This window comes from Parasteatoda tepidariorum, chromosome 1 (assembly GCF_043381705.1).
Source record: "Parasteatoda tepidariorum isolate YZ-2023 chromosome 1, CAS_Ptep_4.0, whole genome shotgun sequence".
Taxonomy (NCBI): domain Eukaryota; kingdom Metazoa; phylum Arthropoda; class Arachnida; order Araneae; family Theridiidae; genus Parasteatoda; species Parasteatoda tepidariorum.
In genome coordinates this window covers 106,819,767-106,843,352 of record NC_092204.1, presented here as the reverse complement: position 1 = coordinate 106,843,352, position 23,586 = coordinate 106,819,767, and the positions used below count along the sequence as shown (strand labels likewise).

Genomic DNA, 23,586 nt, shown 5'->3' with positions numbered 1-23,586 from the left:
GTACAATACATGAATGTATGTGCATACATTGTACATGCGTACATACATTACACGTATACATATGCGCATTACATTTATGTCTAAATATGCGTACAATGCAATAAATAAACAGGGTTCCTACACTATTTTGAGAAAACAATATCCTTACTTTTGCAGGCTTTTCCTGACCTTTTACTACAAAATTCCTGACCTGCCGTTTCCCACTCCAACAAAGCTTTTAATCCAATTCACTTCAAACTGACTTTTCTTTAAAAAGATAATATTGAAATATAAAGGCGAAAAAAGTCAAGAAAAGTTAATTATATACAAATAAAAATTCAGATAGAAAAATTATGCAGCTTGTGAAAAAAATAAAATCAAAAATATCTTCTTTTTTTTCCAGAATTTTTAAATTTATTTCTGTAATACTGTAAGCTTCCGGAGAAACTCAGGGGCTCCCATGTTACATAATATTTCTCAACATATTTTGTAGTTCTGAATCAAGAACATCCAGTTCCGTTGCAGCAGTTTTCGTCAATTTAGATTTTCTTAATTTCAAATCATCTATCTTTTCCTTTATTCGTTTTCTAGAAATTTAAGCTTTTTTATTCTCTTCGTTTTCCTTTTCTTTTGGCTTCTAATGCACGTCTCCATCTTGTTCTAGATCCTTTTACAGTATCTAGCATTTTTTCATTAATGTCTATATTTTTTATTCCATTTATGAATTAAACATAATCATACACACGCCTCTGTGAAATAATAGAGTCTTCATTGAGGTTTTCAACCAATAAGCTTTTATTGATTGAAAACCCTCCCTTCGACTGTTGCGCTATCACGAAGAGAGGATAAAAACAATTTTTATAACCTCCCACATATTTCCACATTTTTTTTCTCTGTGCAAATATTTCGAAAAAAATTATCTAATCTCTTTTGCTGTGGATTAAACTCTAAGAAACTCTTTTGCTCTTCTTTTTTTTTTGCAGCATCACAAAACAGTAAAAATTCCTTTTTTGATTTTTCTGCTGTTGTTTCAGCTACTATTGTCTGTAAACCAGTTATTCACACAAAGAGCAATAAACCTAGCAACCCTATCAAAAATTCCTTATCATTGGATAAACAGGAGGAAAATTGCTAACAGGACAGGTTCTACCAGGGAAAGAGGAATGTTACTATGATTAAATTACATATTTTGAATTACAGAATTTTTCCTTGAAACTTTATTTTTGCCTGTCCAGTATTTGAATGAACTATAGTTTTTTATTTTTATTTTCCTCACTTTATGAATATGTAAGAAAAATCCTGACTTTTTAGCTTAATTTTAGAATAGCCTGACTTTTGCAGGTTTTCCTGACCGTGTAGGAACCCTGATAAAATGCATGTAAGTTAACTTTTAATGACTCAAGCAAGTTAAATGACAAAATCAAACGATATTTAAATTTAGTTTTCAGCTTTAATTGTTCTATATCATTTTCAAATTCTTTGAATAAAAAATTATTTTCAGGTATTTTCATGAAATTTTTGACAATACAGATTTATTTTTTTAATAAGTACTTAAACATTACTAAATAAGTGCTAAAGCATGCTACAGAAATAAGTACTAAAGCATTACTAATAACATAATGCATGATTCATAGAAATATTTTAAATGGTAAAAAAAACGGAAAATTTTATGTGTGGAAATAATATTTAGAAATTTAAAATAAAATTATCGTTTGCTTTCTAAAAAATATGAGGTCGAGTTTTATACGCCTTAGAATAAATTTTAAAACAAACTTTAATAACTTTACTTATATAAATTCTTCTAATGTATGTATTGTAATTACATATATTTAAATGCACGCATGTATTTATACATTACTTGTAATTATGTACATGCGTACACTGTGCATATAACTATTTTTTTGTACATCCATACATTACATGCACATAAGTATTAACTAAGTATGTAGTTATACAAGTACATACGTACGTTGTACATACTTTGTGTGTGCATATATCGATGTATATATAAATGTGCATGTATACATGTACGCATTTTATTTATGCAACTATGTGCATATATTGCACCTTTAACATTCTTACATATTGTACGTAAATACGTACAATTTCATATAAATACGTACATTGTATATACGTGCTATTATCGTAAATTTATACAATGTATGTACTTAAGTACATAAAAGCATGCAAACGCATAAACATTATTTTCATATACGTTCATACAAATATTGTCTATGTATACAAAGATACAAAACATTGCCTTTTTGTACAAACTAACATACATGCGTACATGTTTCATAAATGCATAATTATATGTTGTAAGCATATGCGTGTTGCATAAAGTATATTACAATATAATTATGAATATAGTACATACAAACAACGTTTGTGAATACATTGTATAAATAGGAATCGCAAATTGTACGCTCATGCGTGCGTACATTCTATGTACATAAAAATATGTAAACTCATGTATACTTACATAATGAATTTGCATATAGTATACAATTGTAATAACTTGTAATCATATAGTTTGATTACAAGTAATCACAATTACATGTAATCAAATTACATGTAATCATATATTTTGATTACTTGCAATCGTAATTACCCGTAATCGTTTTCGTTGTGATTACTTGTAATCGCAATTACTTGGAATCATGATTACAAGTAATTGATTACTGTAATCAAAATTGTAATCATGATTACAGCTGTAATCAAAAATTTTTGAAAGTTGTAATCACGATTACAAGTAATTGATTACTGTAATCGACTATGTAATCATGATTACAGCTGTAATCAAACTTTGCAATCATGATTACAAGTAATTGATTACTGTAATTGAAAAATGTAATCGATTACATTTTCGCTCTACTCTAATGTGATCAAAAATTTTGATTACTTGTAATCGTGATTACAAGTAATTGATTACATAGCTGTAATTATCTGTAATCAATTACAGTTGTAATCGACGGCCAACTCTGGTAGAAAGAGATCTGAAAAAAATGAAAATCAAAAATTGGAGGATAAAGACTAAATGTGGAGCTGTGTGGTAAAGATGGCCAAGGTCCTTCATGGACTGTACAGCAGAGGAGTAAGAAAAAAGAAAACTATAGTGTATAAATACTATATAAAACAATAATTAAATTACAGGTTTTCAAACTAGATGTACTATTAAATTTCAGACTATTTAATAAAACCTTTTAAATAAAAAAATTCATTTTTTACAAGTATTTTATTATTTATAATAAGATGAGAATTTCTGTATTTATAGAATAAAGGAAAACTACAGCATTTAAAAATTGCAGAACACAATTAAATTACAGATTTAAATATTTAAAATAATAGAAGCAAATTTTAATCTAAGTATACAATTAAATTCCAATAAATTAAATTCTAACATAAGTTGTTTGTTTTTTTTTTGCCATTCACTTTATTTAAATAAAAAATATATAGTTTTCTGTGCTATACTTAGGGATCGTTTATTATTTACTTCAATGCTTAATATTATCAAGATATTTTGCAGAATGTATGTAATAAAATAATAAATTAAAAAATGATTAGCATTTCATTTTTCATTTAACAGATAAATATAATTTTGACTTCTAATTTTAACATTGGATATTATTATTAAAAATCAAAAACAAATATTAAAAATAACTTTACCTTGATTGACACTTTCTGGCTGGCTTGAACTACTTACAACTACACAATTGTCAGTATCAGGACTTGCTGAAATAAAATATAAAAAGCCATTATATTTTGCGTAGTAAAGAAGACAGCCTTTTTAAAACATCACTTTTCATTTTTCTGAAAAATTTTGTTTGTAAAATAATAGTTTGATATTGTCTTAATATATAATTTACCAGTATAATAGACATTTATTTATTTTTTTAAATAGTTGAGCTTTGCTCTTTTAAAACAACTCCCAGGTATACCATAAACTGATGTTCCTTTTAAGGTTAAATGCCACTATCCAGTACATACAAGTACTTACCATTTTCAGGTTATGGCTTTCAATGTTTTTGCCTATCCCAATTCTTCGCAACAATTGTAAAAATGTCTTTTGGGTGTTGGTTTGGTAGCAATTTGATAATTAGATGACAAGCGTCAATAAGTCATTTTGGCGTTTTCAACATTTTTAAAAATTGCAGGTCAATATTCAAGCCAGATATAATGAATATATTTAGCTTTTCAACACTGAAGGTCTCTTTGTTTTTGAAAAAGCACCTCTTTTGTTTTTATGGAGATCTTTGCTCTACGACACACCAACACTTTCCTCCTAAACCTAGCATTTCTTTTCCCTTCATAATAACTGGTAAGGGGGAGATAGTCAGTTTTTCGTGTACGGACGATGGTTTTTAGTAAATTTAGTAAACACCCGGTAGCAGTAAGACATTATTCTAAACTGCTATCATATTAAACAATCACAACATAATATTAAGAAAACATTGTAACGAGTAATTAGAATCTATTTAAGTAAAACTATCTTAAGATATCTGCTATTTCTATGGTAAAGAGATCTGCCCTCATTTTATTTAAAATTTTAACAACTAACTTTATGCATATGATTGTTAACTTAACTAACTTTACATATTGCATACAGTGTTTTCACTACAGCGCTAGTTAACAGCAGAACACCCCCTCCCCCGAACCACTTTCAAAACACATTTCTCTGCAACCACGTGTTCATCGTAGGTAAGGTCTCTTCATGTAAGATGTTTAATTCTTTTATGCATGAATGTAAGATGGACAAATACCTTGTTAAGGCAACATCTTCTACTCTGTAACGGACAAATGAAAATAAAACAAATGTCGGTAGAAACAGTCAAAACGAAACAAATATGGATATTTTTCAGCTAAATAAAAAATCCGTTGAGAAAAAAAATGAGTCCTTTATAATAAGTTATTTAAAGTCAGCTATATTTTTATGAATTACCAAACTCCCTCATTGACAAATTAAAGCAATTTGTAAAAGTTAAAGGCTGTGAAAACTATGCTATGCTGGAAGACATAGCATGAAGTATGAACATGGAAATAACTTCAATGAGCTTCACTATTCTATAGCAGAAATAATTGAAAAGCCTATGCTGGCAGATGTAGAGGATAGATCAGCATATGTTGCAAGGTCATTTAGCACACAAAACCGATTTAAGACAAAATTTCGTAACAGATTGACTAATAATCATCTGAGCAACCTAATGAGAATAGCCGATGAAAAAGTAGATATATGAACATTTTCCATATGATGATCCAGCAAAAATATCCAATGCTTTAAAAATTAGAAGATGTTAAAAATGTATTATAATTAAAGAAATATTTTTTATCCAAGTCTATTCGTGTTTTTTTAATTTTTAGAAATCTCACTTAACTTTTTGAAATCTCACCCTGTTTTTGAGAAAGGGTGAGAAATTCTCTCCAATTTTTTTTTCTGTAATGAAAACACTGGCATACCTGCCAACTTTTGATATCTTCCATTATGATTTTTCCCAGTGGTCGTAAAATGGAATTAAAATTTCAATTGTAAGCAAAAAAATATGTTGTATTTGAAAAATCTTTAGCACACAAACATGGTAGTAACACATTAATTTATATGCTTAATTTTTTAAGAATAGTGGTGATCAAAATCATTTGAAAAATAAGTTTATAAAAGAAAAAAATAGTATATATTTACTACCACTTCAAATATAAAAATAAAATTTTATGCCAAATGCGTGAAAGTTGTCAGGTATGATATTGTTAATATAACACATAGAAAATAAATATATCTTAATTTAGATCATAGTTTGAAAAGCTAAAACATTGGAGAAAAAATAGGCAACAATGCTATACATGAAAGATTTGAATGCATAACAATACTCACATGTCGAATTTGAAAGAGGTTGGCTATCTATTCTTCCGTCAACCTGTAATAATTTTTACAATATTTAGTTTTTAAAATACACAAAATCAAGAATTTAAATTTATAAGATTAAGAAATTTAAGGTTTTTTGTTTATTAAAGTTAAGTTTTATTTAATAAAATTAATTAATTTAAAAATTAAACAGAAAAAACTAAACTTACCTCATCCACAGAATTACTACTGGAAGATGCACCTACAAATGAAAATAAATAAACTTAAATATGTATAATGCTAAGCCCAAGAAATTACCTGATTTACTATCAAAGAGCATGAAACAATAAAAATCTAATTAAATACATTAAACTTCAAAAAAAAAGAATAACTGTTGCACAGCTAGGGTTCTTTTAAACATTTCTCATAACATTTTTAAACATTTCATAAACTCTTTTCGACATTTTAATTTATATTTAAACTTTTTTAAAGCCTATAACACACAAATTTTTCATTTCTCCTTTCATAATGTCCTTCAATTTATGAAATTAATCTTTCTGCAGGCAAATTATACACAAAATAAATAAAGTAAATACTAAAATAAAAAGCTTTGAATAAAATAAAAACTTTGATGTTAATATAAAAAACTGTAACGAATGATTGTGACTTGAACATTTCAGGTATCCATCAGGTATAACTATACCTAATTTCATCAATCGCACATGAAAAATCTCGTCAACTGAAAGTGAAACTGCCCACTCGAAAAAGTAATATTAAATTTTAATAAATATATAATGGCTATGAGTTTTACTCTTTTGAGCTTTCCAAGTTTTATGTAGATTCTCACATGCTTCTACCTAGTTGTCACTAAACCTTGGCAACCATTTTGGTTCAGAAATTGATACAGAAATCTTCTAGTCCCATATAGAGCCAGGGGTCTGTAATCTGTCCAAGCCAAATTTACTACCGTTAAGCGGTACCTTCTCACATTCAACTTTAGGTACAGATTTTAGTAATTTTATAGGCTAATTTTATAAAGTATGTTCACTGCTCAATGTTCAAGAAAGTACATAAAAACAATTTAATTCCTTAGTTTCAACTTAAATGATTTTTTAAATGTCAGTAACTACTCTAAAAAAAAAAACTGAAGAAACCTAATAATCAACATTTATACAACCAAATAATCAACTCCACTGCAAATAATCACACTCATAAAGTATGGGCTAACCGTTGCCACATAAATAAACATAACAAAATAATTAATTACAATCAATTTGTTTTACAAAATAATTTAACATTAAACCACATTTCAACACTATTGTATATATACATTGATAGTAACCTGTAGGGCCACATTGTGTACCCCCTAATAAGCCTATAATTATTTCTTCTGGTGGAGTACACTATTACTCAGTAATATAAAACAGGGACCAATTTGAATATTATAGGTCAATATTAAGGGGAGGTATAGGACCGTATTGTAATACAAAATATTGACTTCGAATTTCCTCAATTTAATGCTATTCAAGACACTATTATACATAAATTGTAAACTATTGGACCACATTATATACCCCCTACTGAGCCTATAATTAGTTCCTATGGTGGGGCACACGATTACCCAGTATTATAATAAGTGGTTCAATTTGAATATTATGGGTAATGCACAAAGAGAACCTGGTTTAAAGCTTTGAAATCTAAGATTCTTCTTATTATTTATTAAACATAACGAATTAAAATCAACCAATTTATTAAAGGATAAGTTTATAAGACTAAACGAGTTAATCTCTTTCAGTCACATCTAATAATTACTGCATGATTGAATGACAATAAAATAAGTTCCAAGAACTGGGAAGTCAATTTTAATTAGTTATAACAGTCAACTTGGCAAATTTTAAATTAAATTTGGCTCACTCAAGTGTTATCCTGCCAATTTTTTAGCGTAAAAAAATTGCAGAACATCTTATCATATTCAGAATTTCTAAATATCATTCGCAAAAAATATTCGAAATCGGTAAGGGATGTAAAAATAAAACAATTCCAAATATCTAAAACCAATTAAAATGGAATTTTGGAAACATAAAGCTAAAACATTCATAAAGAGACAATTGTTATGCAAAGCAAAGATATAGCTTGAATATTGCAAGTTTGACATCAGAGGTTGTGTTTACTAAAACAGTCTATAAGAAGTAAATGAAATTGAATCAGGGAGTACTTCTTAGCACTTCACAAGTTTATAGCGGCATGTCTTCAGCAAATCTTTATGTATTTTATCATTAGTTGAAAACGAATATTATTTTATTAAACTAACATGATATATTACATTATAACGTACCTTCATCCGCCATGGCAAAAATCATTAGTATGATTTCGATTAATGAAAAGGCAATATTTAAATCGCATGGGAACAGAAAAAAAATCGATAAATAGATTAATCGATTAATACATCATTCCAAAAATCTCTTAAACTTGTAAAACATTTTAATTGAAAAAATGGTACATAATAACTAATAAAAAAGCCCATTGAAACTCAATTCAATTTAAAATCTCTTGAAAGAAAAAAAAACCGACTGTCGGTGCAATTTCACTTAGAAGAGATTCAGTTTCGACAGTTTTAGTTTGATATGTCGAAAATATATAGACATTTCATACTTATTAAACTGTTTCAATGCATTGAGTTTTTTTCATTTCTGATACACAGAAAACGGCTAAGTAAAATTCATTTTGTTATCTGCCGGCTGAATAGCCACAGCCTAATTTTAATTCCCTATTTTGGTGACGATGCGACATGTTGAAGTTATTTGTATCTTAGTTTAATGTTTGTCAATAAAATTTATATTAAATACGGATAAGTAACAGTATTATTGAAGATTGAATATTATTTAAAAGTTAAAAAATAAATATTTTCTGTGTATTTCTATTCTCTTTAAATTGTTCATTTTTATTCTATATACTAAAATATGGGTCGAAAGAAAAAGAAGCCCTCAAAGCCATGGTGTTGGTATCCTTTTTGATGAAATATTTCTTCTTAATTGAACGTAGTAATATTTTTGAATATCATGAGTTATATTAAAGTATTTTTTTTCTTCAAAAAATTAACATTTTAATTTGATGGAGCGTTATACCTAACGTGACCAGACGTCCCGTTTTGAACGGGACTGTCCCTTTTTACAATTACGAGTCCCGGTGTCCCCGAAATGGACTGTGGGACGCAAAATTGTCCCGTTTTCAGAAACCACGCGAAAATTTGAGTAGCAGACGGCCGGCCAGCTACTCAATCTGGTTATCGACGCGGCAGAAGGCGTCTGGGCTTATCACATGATACAAGAAAACCACATGTTTTGATCCCAAATTTACATGCGCGAGTACGAAATCAGAAGCTATTGTAGTAAATGTTTTGATGCATACAGAAATGAAAGAATTAAAAGATGACCTTGATAGTGCAATTGTATTACAATACTAATACAAAACCACGGTAACAAGAAAATATACCCCATTATAGTGCGCTTTTTTCAACCTTACGTAGGTGTGCAAGTAAAAATTTTAGATTTCCAAGACCAACCTGGTGAAACTTCTGACATCATTGTCAATTATTTAAACCAAGTGTTGGCAGATAATAATTTGACAGTCGTAGCATTTTGTGGGGCAATGACAACGTCAATTTCGGAGGTGCAGTTAGGCGAGGAACGAAATTACAACCATCTCTGAAAAAAGAATTAATAGGTATTGGATGGGGAGCCCATGTAATTCACAATGCAATAAAATCTGCTGCAGATGGGCTACTCGTAGATTACGAAAGCGTTATTGTGAAGATATATTCATTTTTTTTATATTTATACAATTCGAGTTGAAGCTCTAAAGGAGTTTTGTGCCGAATATCAACAAATGCTCGGCTATAAAACCAGATGGCTTGCTCTTATGCCTGCTTTGGAGAGGGTTTGTATCAGCCATTAAAAAGCTACTTTTTGAGTATTGAAAAATGTCTCCTGTTACTAAAAAACTTTTTTGAAGATCCCACATCCGAATTGTGGTTTTATTTTTTTCAGTCAGCAAGTTTTTATCAAGCTGTCTTAAAACTTGAAGGTCAGACTGTATCGGCAATTGAAGCTGCAAAGGGAATCAATCAATTAAAAGACAATTTAACTCAGAAACAGACCAATCAGTTTCTTCCATTTATGGTCCGTCAATTAATGTTAAAATTGAAAGATAGTGGTACTGATATTGATGAAGAATTTGTGAAAAGGACGGCTACAGAATTTTATAAAACAAGCCGTGAATATCTGGAGCAGTGGACTTGCTTTCTCACCAAAGAAATGGATATATTTTATTGGGCAGATTTAAAAAGGTCCCCACATGGGAAGATATTCAAAAATCTCTGGATGTATTAATTGAAAAGCAATATATTGACTGTAATAAAGATACTGAAGTTTTTGAAGAATTTTCATTAATTTCTAATTGCATTACATCGAAAAAAATAACGGAATGGAATAATTTAAATATTTCCACGGAAACCCGTTGGGTGGAAGTATTCAAACACTTTCGCGCCAACAATCTTCAGCATGAAAGCTTTTCTATTGTAAATGAATATATTTTATGTTTGCCTGTTACAAATGTTCCAGTAGAAAGAGTATTTTCTATTATGAACAAATTGTGGACATCTGAGAAAACCCAGTTACAAATTTTAGTTCTAAAGGCGATGTTGATAAATAAAGTGAATATAAAAAAAACGTGCCAAGAGTTTCATTCTTACTTGAAATCGTCCCCAGCTATATTAAAACGAATTTGTTCTTCTGATAAATATAACTAAACATTTTGGGTACCTATATTTTGAGATTTGTAACTTTTAAGCCAACTAAATTTTTCTGAATAAATAGCTTTAAAAAAGTTTTTTTTTTTTCATTGACTACCTATGATTTGACCTAAATAAACCTATGTCCCGTTTTGAGTCAAAAAATAAATGGTCACGTTAGTTATACCTAAAAAATAAAATGTGACTTTTTTACACTAAAAAGAATGCAAGGGGTATAGACCTAGAAGATCTTTCCATATCTTGATCTGTCACACCAACCACAATTCCCAATGTGCCAAATGGAATTTAAACTTGCAAATTGTTTTGTTAAAAACGTGTAGATTTTTGACAGAAGGTTGCTATAAGTTATGCCCTCCCAGTTGTCCCCTTCTGTGATTGTCTTTTTTTTAGTTTCCCATGAGCCACTGCCTAGAAGTTAGCAAGACATGACGATTATTATGCCGCAAATCATGATACGGAAACTTACTTTGTCAAGTGTGTCAAAATACTTTTTCCTCTGAGTGGCTTTCAGTTATACCTTTCAAGTTGATTGTTGATTCCCTTCTATTATATTTCTTTAGTTTCTTGTATGCAGCTCTCCAGTTGCAATCAAAATAAGGTGACTTTTTTGGTACAAGAACTGAAATGGAAATAATGTCCCGAAAGAAAAAAAAAACATTGCAGAAAACAGCTAGGGATATTTTCCCATCATGATCTGTCCTGCCAATACACCCATGAACTTAAAACTTGCAAAAAATTTTATTGAAGTTATGCGACTTCCAACACTGTTGTGTTAAACGTTTAACGCTACATTTTTATTGGCCGGGAAATCAAGTGGTAGGATCCAGTTTTCCCTCATTCATTTCCATATTGTTTTGGATCTCACTAGCATAAAAATAATAAAAGTATTGTTTTTCTATAAATAATTTTTCAGTTTGTCTTGATACACATATAATTTAATAGGGTAGTATTTTTTATTTTCAAATTTAGTGGATAACAATTGTAAAAAATGATTGAAAACAATGCGACGGATTTAAGGTTATGTCAAGGTATGTCTCTTGTGAATATCAATTGGTTGTTAAGTTTTCTCTTCTGAAATTACATTATGACGCATTCGCATACATTATTAATACAAATACATTTTCCAGGGCGAGACGATGAGGCAACCACAAGCACTTCCACTGGTTCAAGAGGTCCACGAGGGAAAAATGCACAATATTGCCGTGATTACAGAGCACGGAAGCGAGCGGAGCAGGAAAAAGAGTCGTTGAATAGAACTAATGATCCTTCTACGACTGCTGATTCTTCTACAATTAACATCGCAGGTTGCGAAGTTTAACTTCTTCCACGCAGAGGGACTCCACGCACTATTTTTTTAAAAAAGACATGTGGAAGTTTGACCTTAGGGATGGCTTTGAGTTATACCCGCAGAGTTAGTTACCTTCTGTCATTTCTTTTTTTTTTTTTAGTTTCTCACAGGCCCGTAAGTTGCCTCGCTTCACACCCGTAAGTTGCCTCGACTTGGTGATTATTCTGCTGTAGATCACAAGAAAGAAATCTTTCCGACCATGTAATTAATTAACTGTTATGGGATTGAATTACATAAATGAAATGAACTACATAATTTTATGAAAATTTTTCATTCTATTAGCATACTAAATTTTAAACAGAAAAATATTGCATAAATATAGTTGGTTGGTTCTGCAGTGTTTGTAAATGAATTATTTTGACTTAATGGTCATAGCGTTTTTGGGATACTATCTACTTTGATATAGATTAAAATTCATTAGTAAAATTGTATTTTCCTTAAGTTTTTTAAAAGGTATTGCAATAGAGAATTTGAAGATGAAAAAATTTTAATTCAGCATCAAAAAGCAAAACATTTCAAATGCCATATATGTTTCAAGAAGCTTTACACGGGACCTGGTTTAGCTATTCATTGTATGCAGGTAAATATATTTATGAAGGTCATTTTAAATTAGTTTGAATAGCATTTAATTTAATGTGCTAAATTTGGTTAGGTACACAAAGAAGTTATTAAAGAAGTGCCTAATGCACAAACCTCCAGAAACAGTGTAGATGTTGAAATATATGGAATGGAAGGCATCCCTGAAGATGATGTTCGATTACATGTAATGATGAGACAAGGTGACAATAACGGTGAGTATATCTTTTGTAAATGTTATTGAAAAAATATTTCTACTCTTGATGAGAAAAAAATAAGAAAAATTAGTTTTATACTCTGGCAAGATGCAAAAATTCAGGAGAAGTAGTAATATAATATAGTGTTAAAAGAAATTATCTTAAAAATTAAAATCATCGGAAACTATGTGTACAAAAGTGATTGAAGTGTCTTCTCTATTCTACCCGATTAGTTGTTCCTGAATTTAAAAGGCACTAGAATAAAGGGGGAAAAAACTTCATTGATTAAATTTTTTAAACAAGTAATTTTATTTTTGAATTTGGGATCATTTACTATTTTTAGAAAATGAAAATTCTTACGATTGATATTAGTTTTTCAAAATTTTCAATTTGTCTCTTTAAATCATTTTAGAATTATTCTAATTATTAGTATTATTTTTAAATATTACTCTAAAGAGTTTAAATTTTATATAATATTTAGTTTTCTATGAAATTAGAGAAACGCTTCGACTGAAAATGTTACGTTCTGATAAATATATATATATGTAATGTAAAGGAATATCGGCTAACTGAAATTAATTGTAAATTAGGACAAAAGTGACTAAAGGTACATTTAATAAAGAATTTTAATTAATAACCACAGATACAAACATAAATTACATTTGAACAAGAGTAAATGAAAGAATTAAAATTTAAGAAAACTCGGAAAAGGGGAATAGTCATGTTAGAGGTTTCATATCCGAACTTGAACTGAGTACCGGTGGTGAGGACATAGGTGGCACCACAGGGCATCAGTTGGTTGCTACAGACTCCCCATCGGGCTCTGACGACGTCCCAACGAAGAGTCAGTATTGGAGGGTGAACTCACAAATTTTCTTGGTCTACCTCTTTTCTTCAGGGGAGCAGCAGGGTCTGGGTCACCTGAAGGAGGTAGATTGTAAGGTCTTAACATATTTGCATGATAAGTTCCTAATACGTTTTTCGGGTCATCAGGATCAGCAATGTCATAGGTGGTAGGTGATCTATTTATTAAGATTACATAAGGTCCTTCACGTTTTGGTATCAACTTCTTACTTTTCTTATACTTCGATTTTCTCACTGGATGTAGGGTTATCCATACTTTATCACCTGGATTATAATAAGCTTGTCGACGATTTTTATCGAAATATTGTTTTCGTTGGTCTTGTTTTTGTTCTACACGCTCTCTGATTTGAGGTGTCAAGCGAGCGAACTTTTTTAAGTAGGGCTTGATTTCAGGTACGAAGTTGTCATTGTCAATGAGTCCTCTTAAATCATGGTTGACCTCATCCACTGTTCGAAGTTCATGACCAAATTGCAGAAATACTGCAGTGTGACCAATAGTTTCGCACTTCGAAGAATTCATGGCAAAACGAATCAGAGGTAGTTTGTCCTCCCATGTATCATGCGCATCGCCGACTAATATAGCTAATTTAGGTTTTAAGTCTCTATTTTGCCTCTCAGAGGGATTGGCTTGGGGGTGATAAAATGGTATGAGTTCTTGTTTAATGCCTAGGAAGTTGCATGTTTGCTGCATTACAGCGCTGACGAATTGCGCGCCATTGTCGGATATTACTCTTCTGGGCAAGTCATAGCGTAAAAAAACTTCTTCGATTAGGATTTTTGCTCATGTAGTTGCAGTGGCATCTTCTAAAGCAAAAAACTACCCACTTAGTGCTGGTGTCTTCAATTACAAAAATCCATTTCTTTCCAGACGGGACCAAACAAGTCTATTGCGAAGGTTTCAAATCTTTGAACATAAATCGGCGTTCTTAACAATCCAGCTGGTTTCTGGTTATTCGGTTTATACCGATTGCACTCAGCACATTCTTTAACATAATCTGAAATAAATTTCCTCATTCCAGGAAAATAGTATCTTTGAGAAATTTTATTGTAAGTGTTTTTAGCTCCACAATGCCCTGCAGTGGGAGCATCATGATATTGTTGTAGCACTCGTTCTCTCTCTTGACAAGGGACTACTAACTGAGCTTCTTCAGAGTCTGTTTCAGATGAATAGCCATATAAGGTGCCTTGATTCATTAAATATCCTCTACAAGTCCAATTTATATAATTTTCGTTTTTTTCACCACTCTCAAAACAGTCAATAATCTTTTTAACATCTTCATCCTTCATCTGCTCATCACGAATATCTTTAGATTTCCTCCACGGTAAATCTATAGAAACAGCATTAATATCACAAATTAAGTCTTTAATTTCGTAAGTTGGTCTAGAAAGAAGGTCTGCTATTACATTCAATTTCCCAGGAGTATAAAGAATTTTTGGATGATATGATTGAATTTGAAGGGCCCATTGAGCCAAGCGACCAGATGGTGATTTGATACTCATTAACCACTTCAGCGGTTGATGATCTGATGCAATTATAATTTCTTGATTTTCCACATAGCCACGGAACTTATCAAGGGCCCAAACTACTGCAAGAGCCTCTCTTTCGGTAGTTGAATAATTTCTTTCAGCTGAACTTAGCAATCGACTTTGCATACTCAATAACATGTTCTTCTGGGCCTTCGCCTTGGACAAGAACTGCTCCAAGAGCATAATTGCTGGCATCAGTTTTAATATGGAACGGTTTTGTTCCATCAGGCTGAGATAACACAGGTGGTGAAATCAACCTTCTCTTCAACTCCTCGAATAATTTCTGTTCATTTTCACCCCATGTCCATTGTTTATTCTTTTTTTTTAAGTCACTAAAGGGTCTTGCTACTTCGAAAAAATGAGGGATATATCTACGAAACTAGGAACAAGTCTGTAAAAAGGACTGAACTTCCTTTGCACAGGTTGGCTCAGAAATTCTTTGAATTGAAGATACTTTATCACCATCAACCTCTACACCTTCTTGAGTTATCCAGTGACCTAAATATTTAACTCGGTCACAAGCAAAATGGCACTTGCCCCTGTTAGCGTTGAGTTTGAACATAGAAAGTCTTTCACTTTTCTTAAATCTGATAAATGTCCATCAAAAGTCTCAGATAACACTATAATATCATCTAGAAATGATAGTGCAAACACCTCTTTTAGTCCAGATCGAAATTTGTCAATATGACGTTGAAAGGTGGCAGGCACATTGCGTAAACCAAAAGGCATTCGCAAATATTTGTACATACCAAATGGACAAATAAAGGCTGTCTTCTCTTGATCTGCATCATTGACCTTTATCTGATGATAACCCGCTCTTAGGTCTATAGTGGACATGAAGTTTGTTGATTTGGCCTCAGTTAACAAATCATCCATCCTTTGTAATGGATATGTATCGGGAATGGTAGTAGAGTTCAGTTTCCAGTAATCTACACAAAATCTGATTGAACCGTTAAGTTTAGGAACCAACAAAACTGGACTAGCGTATGGAGATTCGCATTCCTCAATAATACGTTCAGCGAGTAATGAATCTAGCTCTTTCTTCAACAATTCTTTTTTAGCAGGGGTCATTCAATAGGGAGGTTCAGCAACAGGTAAGATATTTCCAGTTTTAATTCGGTGTTCAATATAAGGAGTGGCATCTCCCCCTGGCTGAAAGATAATTTTGTATTCTTCTAACAAGGAGTTTATTTCGTATTGTTGCTCTTTTGATAAGTGCTTTCCTTCATCATCTCTTAATTTTACGGCATCAGATGTTTCTAATTTAGCAACAGGATTGTCTGTGAACTTTGATGTCTCTGGAAATGTCATTTTCTGAGATACTATTACTTTTGGGGTCACTTTACCTTCAGATGGTTCTTTGTAAAAGAGATACTGCTTCTCAGGATTTTCGCTGAAATGCCAAGTGCCATTCTGGATGTTGAGCACTATTCCAACAGCTTGCAGAAAATCAGTCCCAAGTAATGTTCGATTACCTTTAGCTTTTGGCAAAGGGCGATGGGATTATCTTTCCTTCTACATTAAGATTAACTACTGTAGTTAAAGCTTGGACATTTCTCTCTTTACCATCAGCAAATACCATTGTAATATTCTTTTTGTTAAAGATAAAACCTTTGTCTTTCAACAGTTTATAGAATCTCTCTCCAGCAATAGAATTGGATGCACCGGTATCAGCGCAAAAAGCTGCACTCTCTCCACAAACATTTAGAAAGATTGAACTAGACGGCAAATCCGTTAATTCAACTGCATACAAGTTAATATAGTTCACAATAGGTTTTGTTTCTCCTTTAAACTTATTACGTTTAGGGCACTTTGATTGAATAAATCCAGGATTACCACAACCATAGCAATGTATAGAAGTTTTTCTTTCTGGTCGGGCATTATAAAATTTCAAACCGTCAAAATTCGCATTTCTGGTTTGGGGACTCTCTAGGATTAGGAGATTTAAATCACCTATCTTGAACAAATTTTTCGTTTTCTTTAAAATATGATTTCTTGGCAATAGGGGGTCCATTTTTCTTCATGCTATATCTCATATTTTCAAAATCAAGCTTATCGGCTAAAATCAATGGATCATTCAGCTCTGACCAAGTATCCATAAAATGTTCCTTGACATCAGGAGGTGTATTTTTCTTTATTTGATCAGCAATGATCAAATCTTGAAGTTGATTGAATTTGGAGATGTTCAACTCAGTAAGTCATCCTTCAAAATAAGATTTCACTTCAAAAGCAAAATCTCTATATGTTTTGTGTGCACCTTTATTGTGTTGAGAAAACAATTGTCGAAATCTATCAACCGTCAGTCTATAACACTTCAACAGCATATATCTTTCACCTTTGCTTAACCCTTTGAATCTTCTTCACTTTCTCTAGCAACTAGTTGATTTATTACCGGGGGTAATGAACCACTCAGATATGGGATCCAGTTTGTTTCAGGTATGTTAACAAATTTCAGTTAGGTAAAGAACGATCTCATCGTTTTTAGGGTTGAACTTCGGAGGTATACGACTTAAATCAAACTTCGTTTGCTCTGCTTCTTGAGCAACAGATGGTCTCTGCAAATTCTGATTAACTTCTAGTTGAAGTTTTAGTTTTTCCAATTCGAACATGCGTTCTTATATCCAACCTTTCTTCTTCGACCATCTATAAAGCATTGTCTTCGGCTGTTTTTTGCTCAATCAGTTTAAGTCTTTCTCCAATATAGTATCTTAACATATTTCTCGTAAATTCTTCATTGCATGAAGTAGAACTTAAAATTATATCTCGCAATTGAATTACTTTCAAATCTTCTGTAACTTGTAACCCAAGTTCTGATGCTAGTAATTTCAAATCACTTTTGCGACCCTTTCCTAAATAGGAAATCCTGAACAGATAAATGAGTTTATTTCTTATAAAAACAGTTTCTTCAAATGTCCATTGGTGTAACTTAAATGGATTAAGGGGGGAATGGGAGTACTACTAATAACTTATATTAACATACAATAAAATACACTATTTTTCTATTAAAATTGCAAAAAAAGAATTAATATGCATAATAAAATTAATATAGATAAAATAATAATTAATATGAATATCATGAAAATATATTTTAATTGTTAACACTGTATGATGCAATATTTATGTTTTGACAGAAACAGAATATTTTTAAGTTAAATATCAATAAACAACTCATCTATATTGATTTGAATTTCTTTAAATATTTAACATTCTTGTAATTCACAGAAAATAATAATCAGATGAACCATATTCTATCTATCACATTGCAAAATTTTTTTAAGAACAAAATCTTTTATTTATTTGAATAACATCAATCAGTAAGCAATATAAATGACTAATTATTAATCTTTCACTTTTAAAGTGAATGTATATGTAACCACAAAACCATATAAAAGTTAAAACAATCATACAAAATATTCTGCAAAGAATAATAAATCACTAAATATCCTTTTTCTAACCGCTAATACATTTACATTAATCTTTTTCAGAGTCATCAATTTTCTTTCTTTAAAGAATGAATAAGAATTCACCAAAACAAAACAGCATTTCACTTACTAGACGCCATTCAAGGTCATTTTTTTGTAGATTAGTGAAATTAATTTATTTAATTTAGATTTAATTATCGAATATAGTTACATAATTGTTTTTAAGTGTAAGTTATATTTTACTTATTAGAATAACTCCTTAAAGTTTCATGCTATCGTTTATTTATATATATATACAGTGAAGTGAACACTCAATTATACAGAGGTGTGAGGTGCCAAATGAGAAAAGCGCATAAGTAAAAGAGACGCATAAGTAAAAAACTTCAAAATTCTAAAACGCAACATAAATTGCAGTGACAATATAAGTAATTATATTTCTAAAGATTAAATGTTAATATTTATACTGTTTTGGTGTTTACTAAAATTATACAAAGAAATAATTTAACATACCTGAAGGCAATTTATTTTCTTGCAAAATAATCCTTACTACATGTTTGTATTTGTTTTTGCCGACGTATTTCAAAAACGGTTTTTTTTCTCCAGTTCATATAAATGGGATAAGGGAGTTTCAGAAGCGGAATTAAAATGTAAATAGTCATGAATAGTGTCTAAAGCTTCGAATACTGCTGTGTGATTTGGAGGAACTTAATCATCCTCCACGTTCTCATCGTCCATATCATTGATATCTCTTAATTCCGTTGTTAATAGATTATCATCAAAAACAATAAATTCATTAAATAAAAGAGTCCATTAGATGCAACTTTCTATTTGTTATCACTAAGATCGAAATCCCAATCTTCTTTAACTTCATTCATTTTAACCATAAATTCATTTTCATCTGAAAATAGATATCTAGCTTTTTTTGAAGCAATTCCTTATGCTGGATGGTCCAATTCTTCTCCATGCAGCACATACCACATTCATAACTTCAAGAATTGTAATCTTTACGTCGGCTGATGCTGATTTGCCTGTTTCCAGTTCTGCAAGATATCAACAAACCAATGTTTTTCTGTAATGCACTTTTAAGGAACGGATAATGCCTAAATCCAAAGGCTGTAGCTTGCTTGTGCAATGTGCTGGAAAAAACACTACTTTGATATGTTCAAAAGTTGGCAAGTCTTGTGGATGGGCTGGACATTGATCCTTTTCTTTTTCCATTTTTTTTTTTCTCAAATGAATGAAGAAAGAGCAATAAAAAAAATTTGGAATCATCCATGCTGCTCTATTGCTTGAGCACTCTCAGGGAAGTCACTTAATTTTTTTAAAACAGCAAGACTTTTTCAACTTGCCAATAATAAAAGGGGAATGTTTTTCTGATCCATCCGCATTACAACATAATAAAATGGTTAATCTTTCTTTACTGTTTCTTCCAGAGTGGCAGGATTCCCCCATAAATGCCAATGTTTTCTTATGCATTATCCTGAAAAACAAACCAGTTTTATCACAATTAAAAATGTCCTTTGTTTTGTATCCTTGAATTAAAGATTTTAATTCTTCTTTCCATTCCTCTACAGTCTTTTTGTCTACACTTGCACTTTCACCAGATATGGTACGAGTTTCTAAGCCATGTCGAATCTTGAATTTCTCCACCCATCCATGTGAAGCTGAAAAATTTTCAAAGTTTCTGCAAGATGAACTGCTTTTTGCCTAAGTAATTCAATATTAACCGGAATGTTAGAAGCACGAGCTTCTTGAAAAATTTATATTAGATCAACGCATAAACGAAGGATAATTATCATTATTTTCCTATCTAATGTACTGAGACCTATAAAAATCTTTGTATAAAAGAGGTGGTGCATAAGTGAGAGATATATATGCAGTTGAACCTGTTTATCTGGAATCTCACAGGAAAGACGAAAAATGTTTGAGATAAAGAGGTTTCGAGTTATGCAGGTAATTGAAATAAATTGAATTTAATTATGAAATTCTCTTAAAAGCACTTTTAATTGTTTTTAGTAAAAAAATATAGGCATATAAATTAATTATACCACATACATCTATTTACAAAACATTTTTTTAACATACATTTAATGCTGAAAAAAAAATTTCGAAGATTTTTGACATCTAACCATATTTTTTTCGATTATTCTTCTAAGGTTAGGAAGAGCACAAATCCCTCATAGCCAACATTTTCCTCACATTCAAGAACAGTTTATAAGAATTTTTCTGCCTCTTCATCTGATATTCCTTTGATAGTATCTATGATTTCTGCATGTTGCCAGGCAGTTGTCCACTTGTAAAAATCTTCAAAATTAATGCTAACATTAAATCCAGATTTTATTACATTCCATTCTGGCAAACCTGTCACTGCCTTTTCAGCGTCAGCATTTTCTACTTCTTTACTGATGCCTTTAACCTCTTGTTCATCATCTTCACAGCTATTTTTAAAACCATTTTCGAAAGTTTTTAGTGATGCATTTCTCCAGACAAAACAGTCATTCTGATACCATCTAACATCTTTATTTTTGGAAAAGAACTTTTTTCATCGATAGTGTTACATTTTTTAAAAAATATTGTGGTGCGAATTGTAAGTAAATTTATTTATATTTTAAAAATAATGGGTTGAAATATATATTATGTACTTGGATATAGTACTTGAGTGAAGAAACAGGCAAATTATTGAATTTCCTAACTAAGCAAATTAAGGCCGAAAATAGGATAACAAGTAACTAAATTAAGGGGATCGTTAAGGAAAAGTGGTAGTCCATCGTGGGATAACCCAATAGGTTCACAAAGTGTGAGGTTTAAACAAATTGCTATCACCAAATTTGGAATAAACTAAGAATTAATCAAAATCATAAATAGAAGATGAATAAAACAATGACATTCTATATCCAAATATATCATTTAATGCAATTTAAAGATGTTTCCAGAGAGGAATAAAACAAATACCCATAACAATAATAAAAAGTACTCACCACATACTGGAGAAATAAAAAACATCATGAAAAGAGAGACAAATAAAATCACACATTTCTTTGAATTCACAACTTTTAATTATGAATAAACTAGCAATTTATTTAGCAAAACATATCTTTTGCTGCATTTAGTAGTGCAAGAGAGACCTTTAATAGAAATGGATGACAAGAGAATTAAAAAAGAAAAGGCATCATGCATAAAAATAAAACATAAGAGAACGAGAAATTTAATTGTTGAAAAAAATATAAATATAGAAAGAAAGCATAAATGTGAGAGGGTCTTCAATTTAAAGAAAATTAAAGGTATAAATGTGGATATTTAATTTACAGTAATTGATTACAGTTATGGATTTAAATTTAAAAAAGGATGTAAAAAAGATAAAATCCCCTCGATAGGGACCTCAGTCCGCATCTCGGAGAAAGCGGCAGAGGGCACACTCCTTGGTGTATCAAGCAAAAAGGCTCGTGAGAGAATGTAAAAGTGTGTTAAAGCATCTTGAAAAAATTCTTTAACTTGGGTAGACCCAGAAAAGCGTTAGCCAATTAAAATTAAAGAGAAAAGTGTTTGAAAAATAAATGAAGAAAAAAGAAAGGTGGGAATAGAGGGGTATCTCTCCCCACAGGAAGTGCAATGACCGCGTTGACCATTGAGGAAGGTCAAACAGAAAGTTAAAATAAATATAAACTGCTATATTAAAAAAAGGAAATAAAGGTTTAAGAAAATTGAAGATTAGATATAATTAAAAGAGTAAATTGTTACATTACACAAAAGTGTAAATGTGATAGATGGCATCTACAAGTTTGTGTACCAACTGTTTTATATAGTTCACTTTAAAACTCCTAATTATCCTTTGATCCATTGGTTGCAATTTTGAGGTGAAAATGAATTTCTATTCTTAGCTTTCTTATCTATGTTGAAAAGCTAACCCCTGGTGGTCACTACTCATGAACCCCCACTTACTGCCAGAATCATTATATTCCTTTCTACTTAATGAAGTGCTGGGATAGTGATTAAAATTACAAGAAGCACCCCCAACCTGTTCGTCCCTACTTCCTGTGGGTTCACGAAATTCATCTCTGTCTGCAAGTTCTACTGATAAAGAAAGTTTTGACATTTATGCTCTATTATTAGAAATTCGAGAAACAGAGATTTTTGATGGGGGGGGGGAAATCGACATAAACATGGAAAATACATTGATTTTAGACTGTAAATGTAGAGAATTTTAGAAATTTTGAGATACAGAGGTTTTCGAGATAAACTGGTTCAATTGTGTGTGTATAACCAAAATTGCTGTCACAATATCTTTTCAAGATTTATTTGTAATTCCTAAAATGTGAAGTTAGTGCTTGAATGACCAATCCCTACTTATACAAAGTCATGGCCAATTTAAGGTTTATTATTTATTTTACTTGATTTGTGCTTTTAAGATTTTTCAGTGTTCTTGAGTAATTTTATAAAAAGTATGCTTTGAGTTGTTCCCACATTTAATGCAAAATGCTGTGGCAAATAATTTTTAATAAATTTAAATTATTTTATTATTTTAGTTAAAAGCAATTGAAATTAACAATTCAATGCATGGAAGACATTTACGCGCTATAGCGCGTAAAATACGCAAAAAATTGAAATCGGACGCAAAAAAATGATCGCTACGCGTCCCGCGGGACGCGTAAATTTTTGAAGAAAGTTTATAAATTTCCCGACTTTTTAATCTTTGATATCGAAACATTTTAATAAAATCGAAAAATTGGGACGCAAAAAATAAATCGGTATGCATCCTCGGTATAAAAAAAAAAAAAAACCCTGTCTCCAGAGTTAGACCAACACATGTTAGACACACAGGTGGGAAACCAGTTCTATGACTCAAAATGTTGACCATTATAGCACTTAGAGGAGATATTAGGGTAGAGAGAGCTAGTCTATTGTTTGGGCTCTGAAAACTTGTTCCAAGATGGGGGTTTCCATTTTGGCGAAAAATTCATAGCTGGCGGTCGCATCGTACAGGAATATTTTCAAGAGTACTAAAGATTTTTTCTCTCTTTTATTTTACTGAC

At 31.0% G+C, this 23,586-nt stretch overlaps 2 protein-coding genes across 15 annotated transcripts in view; one reads left to right on the top strand and one right to left on the bottom strand.

The window, feature by feature from the left end:
- The window catches only part of LOC107448748 (ran-binding protein 3), a 45,336-nt gene extending 36,930 nt beyond the window's left edge, over positions 1-8,406 (bottom strand). For 5 of the 14 annotated variants that reach the window (XM_071184755.1, XM_071184757.1, XM_071184766.1 and 2 more), the window contains exons 1-4: positions 7,919-7,982; positions 6,043-6,074; positions 5,843-5,885; positions 3,646-3,711 (exon numbers count right to left, since the gene is read on the bottom strand). In XM_071184755.1, the coding sequence (XP_071040856.1) occupies positions 3,646-3,711; positions 5,843-5,885; positions 6,043-6,074; positions 7,919-7,967 (190 nt within the window). In that variant the 5' untranslated portion in view covers positions 7,968-7,982. Of the gene's footprint in view, positions 1-3,645; positions 3,712-5,842; positions 5,886-6,042; positions 6,075-7,726; positions 7,775-7,918 lie in introns of those variants that run through there. The other 9 variants (XM_071184767.1, XM_071184781.1, XM_071184759.1 and 6 more) reach the window with 9 other exon arrangements.
- Positions 8,407-8,749: 343 nt separating this feature from the next.
- Positions 8,750-23,586, top strand: part of LOC107448747 (BUB3-interacting and GLEBS motif-containing protein ZNF207) — a gene marked incomplete at its 5' end in the record, with an annotated part of 33,113 nt that continues 18,276 nt past the window's right edge. Inside the window, 3 exon segments of the mRNA XM_071184819.1 lie at positions 8,750-8,813; positions 12,424-12,550; positions 12,623-12,761. Of these exon segments, the coding sequence (XP_071040920.1) occupies positions 8,773-8,813; positions 12,424-12,550; positions 12,623-12,761 (307 nt within the window).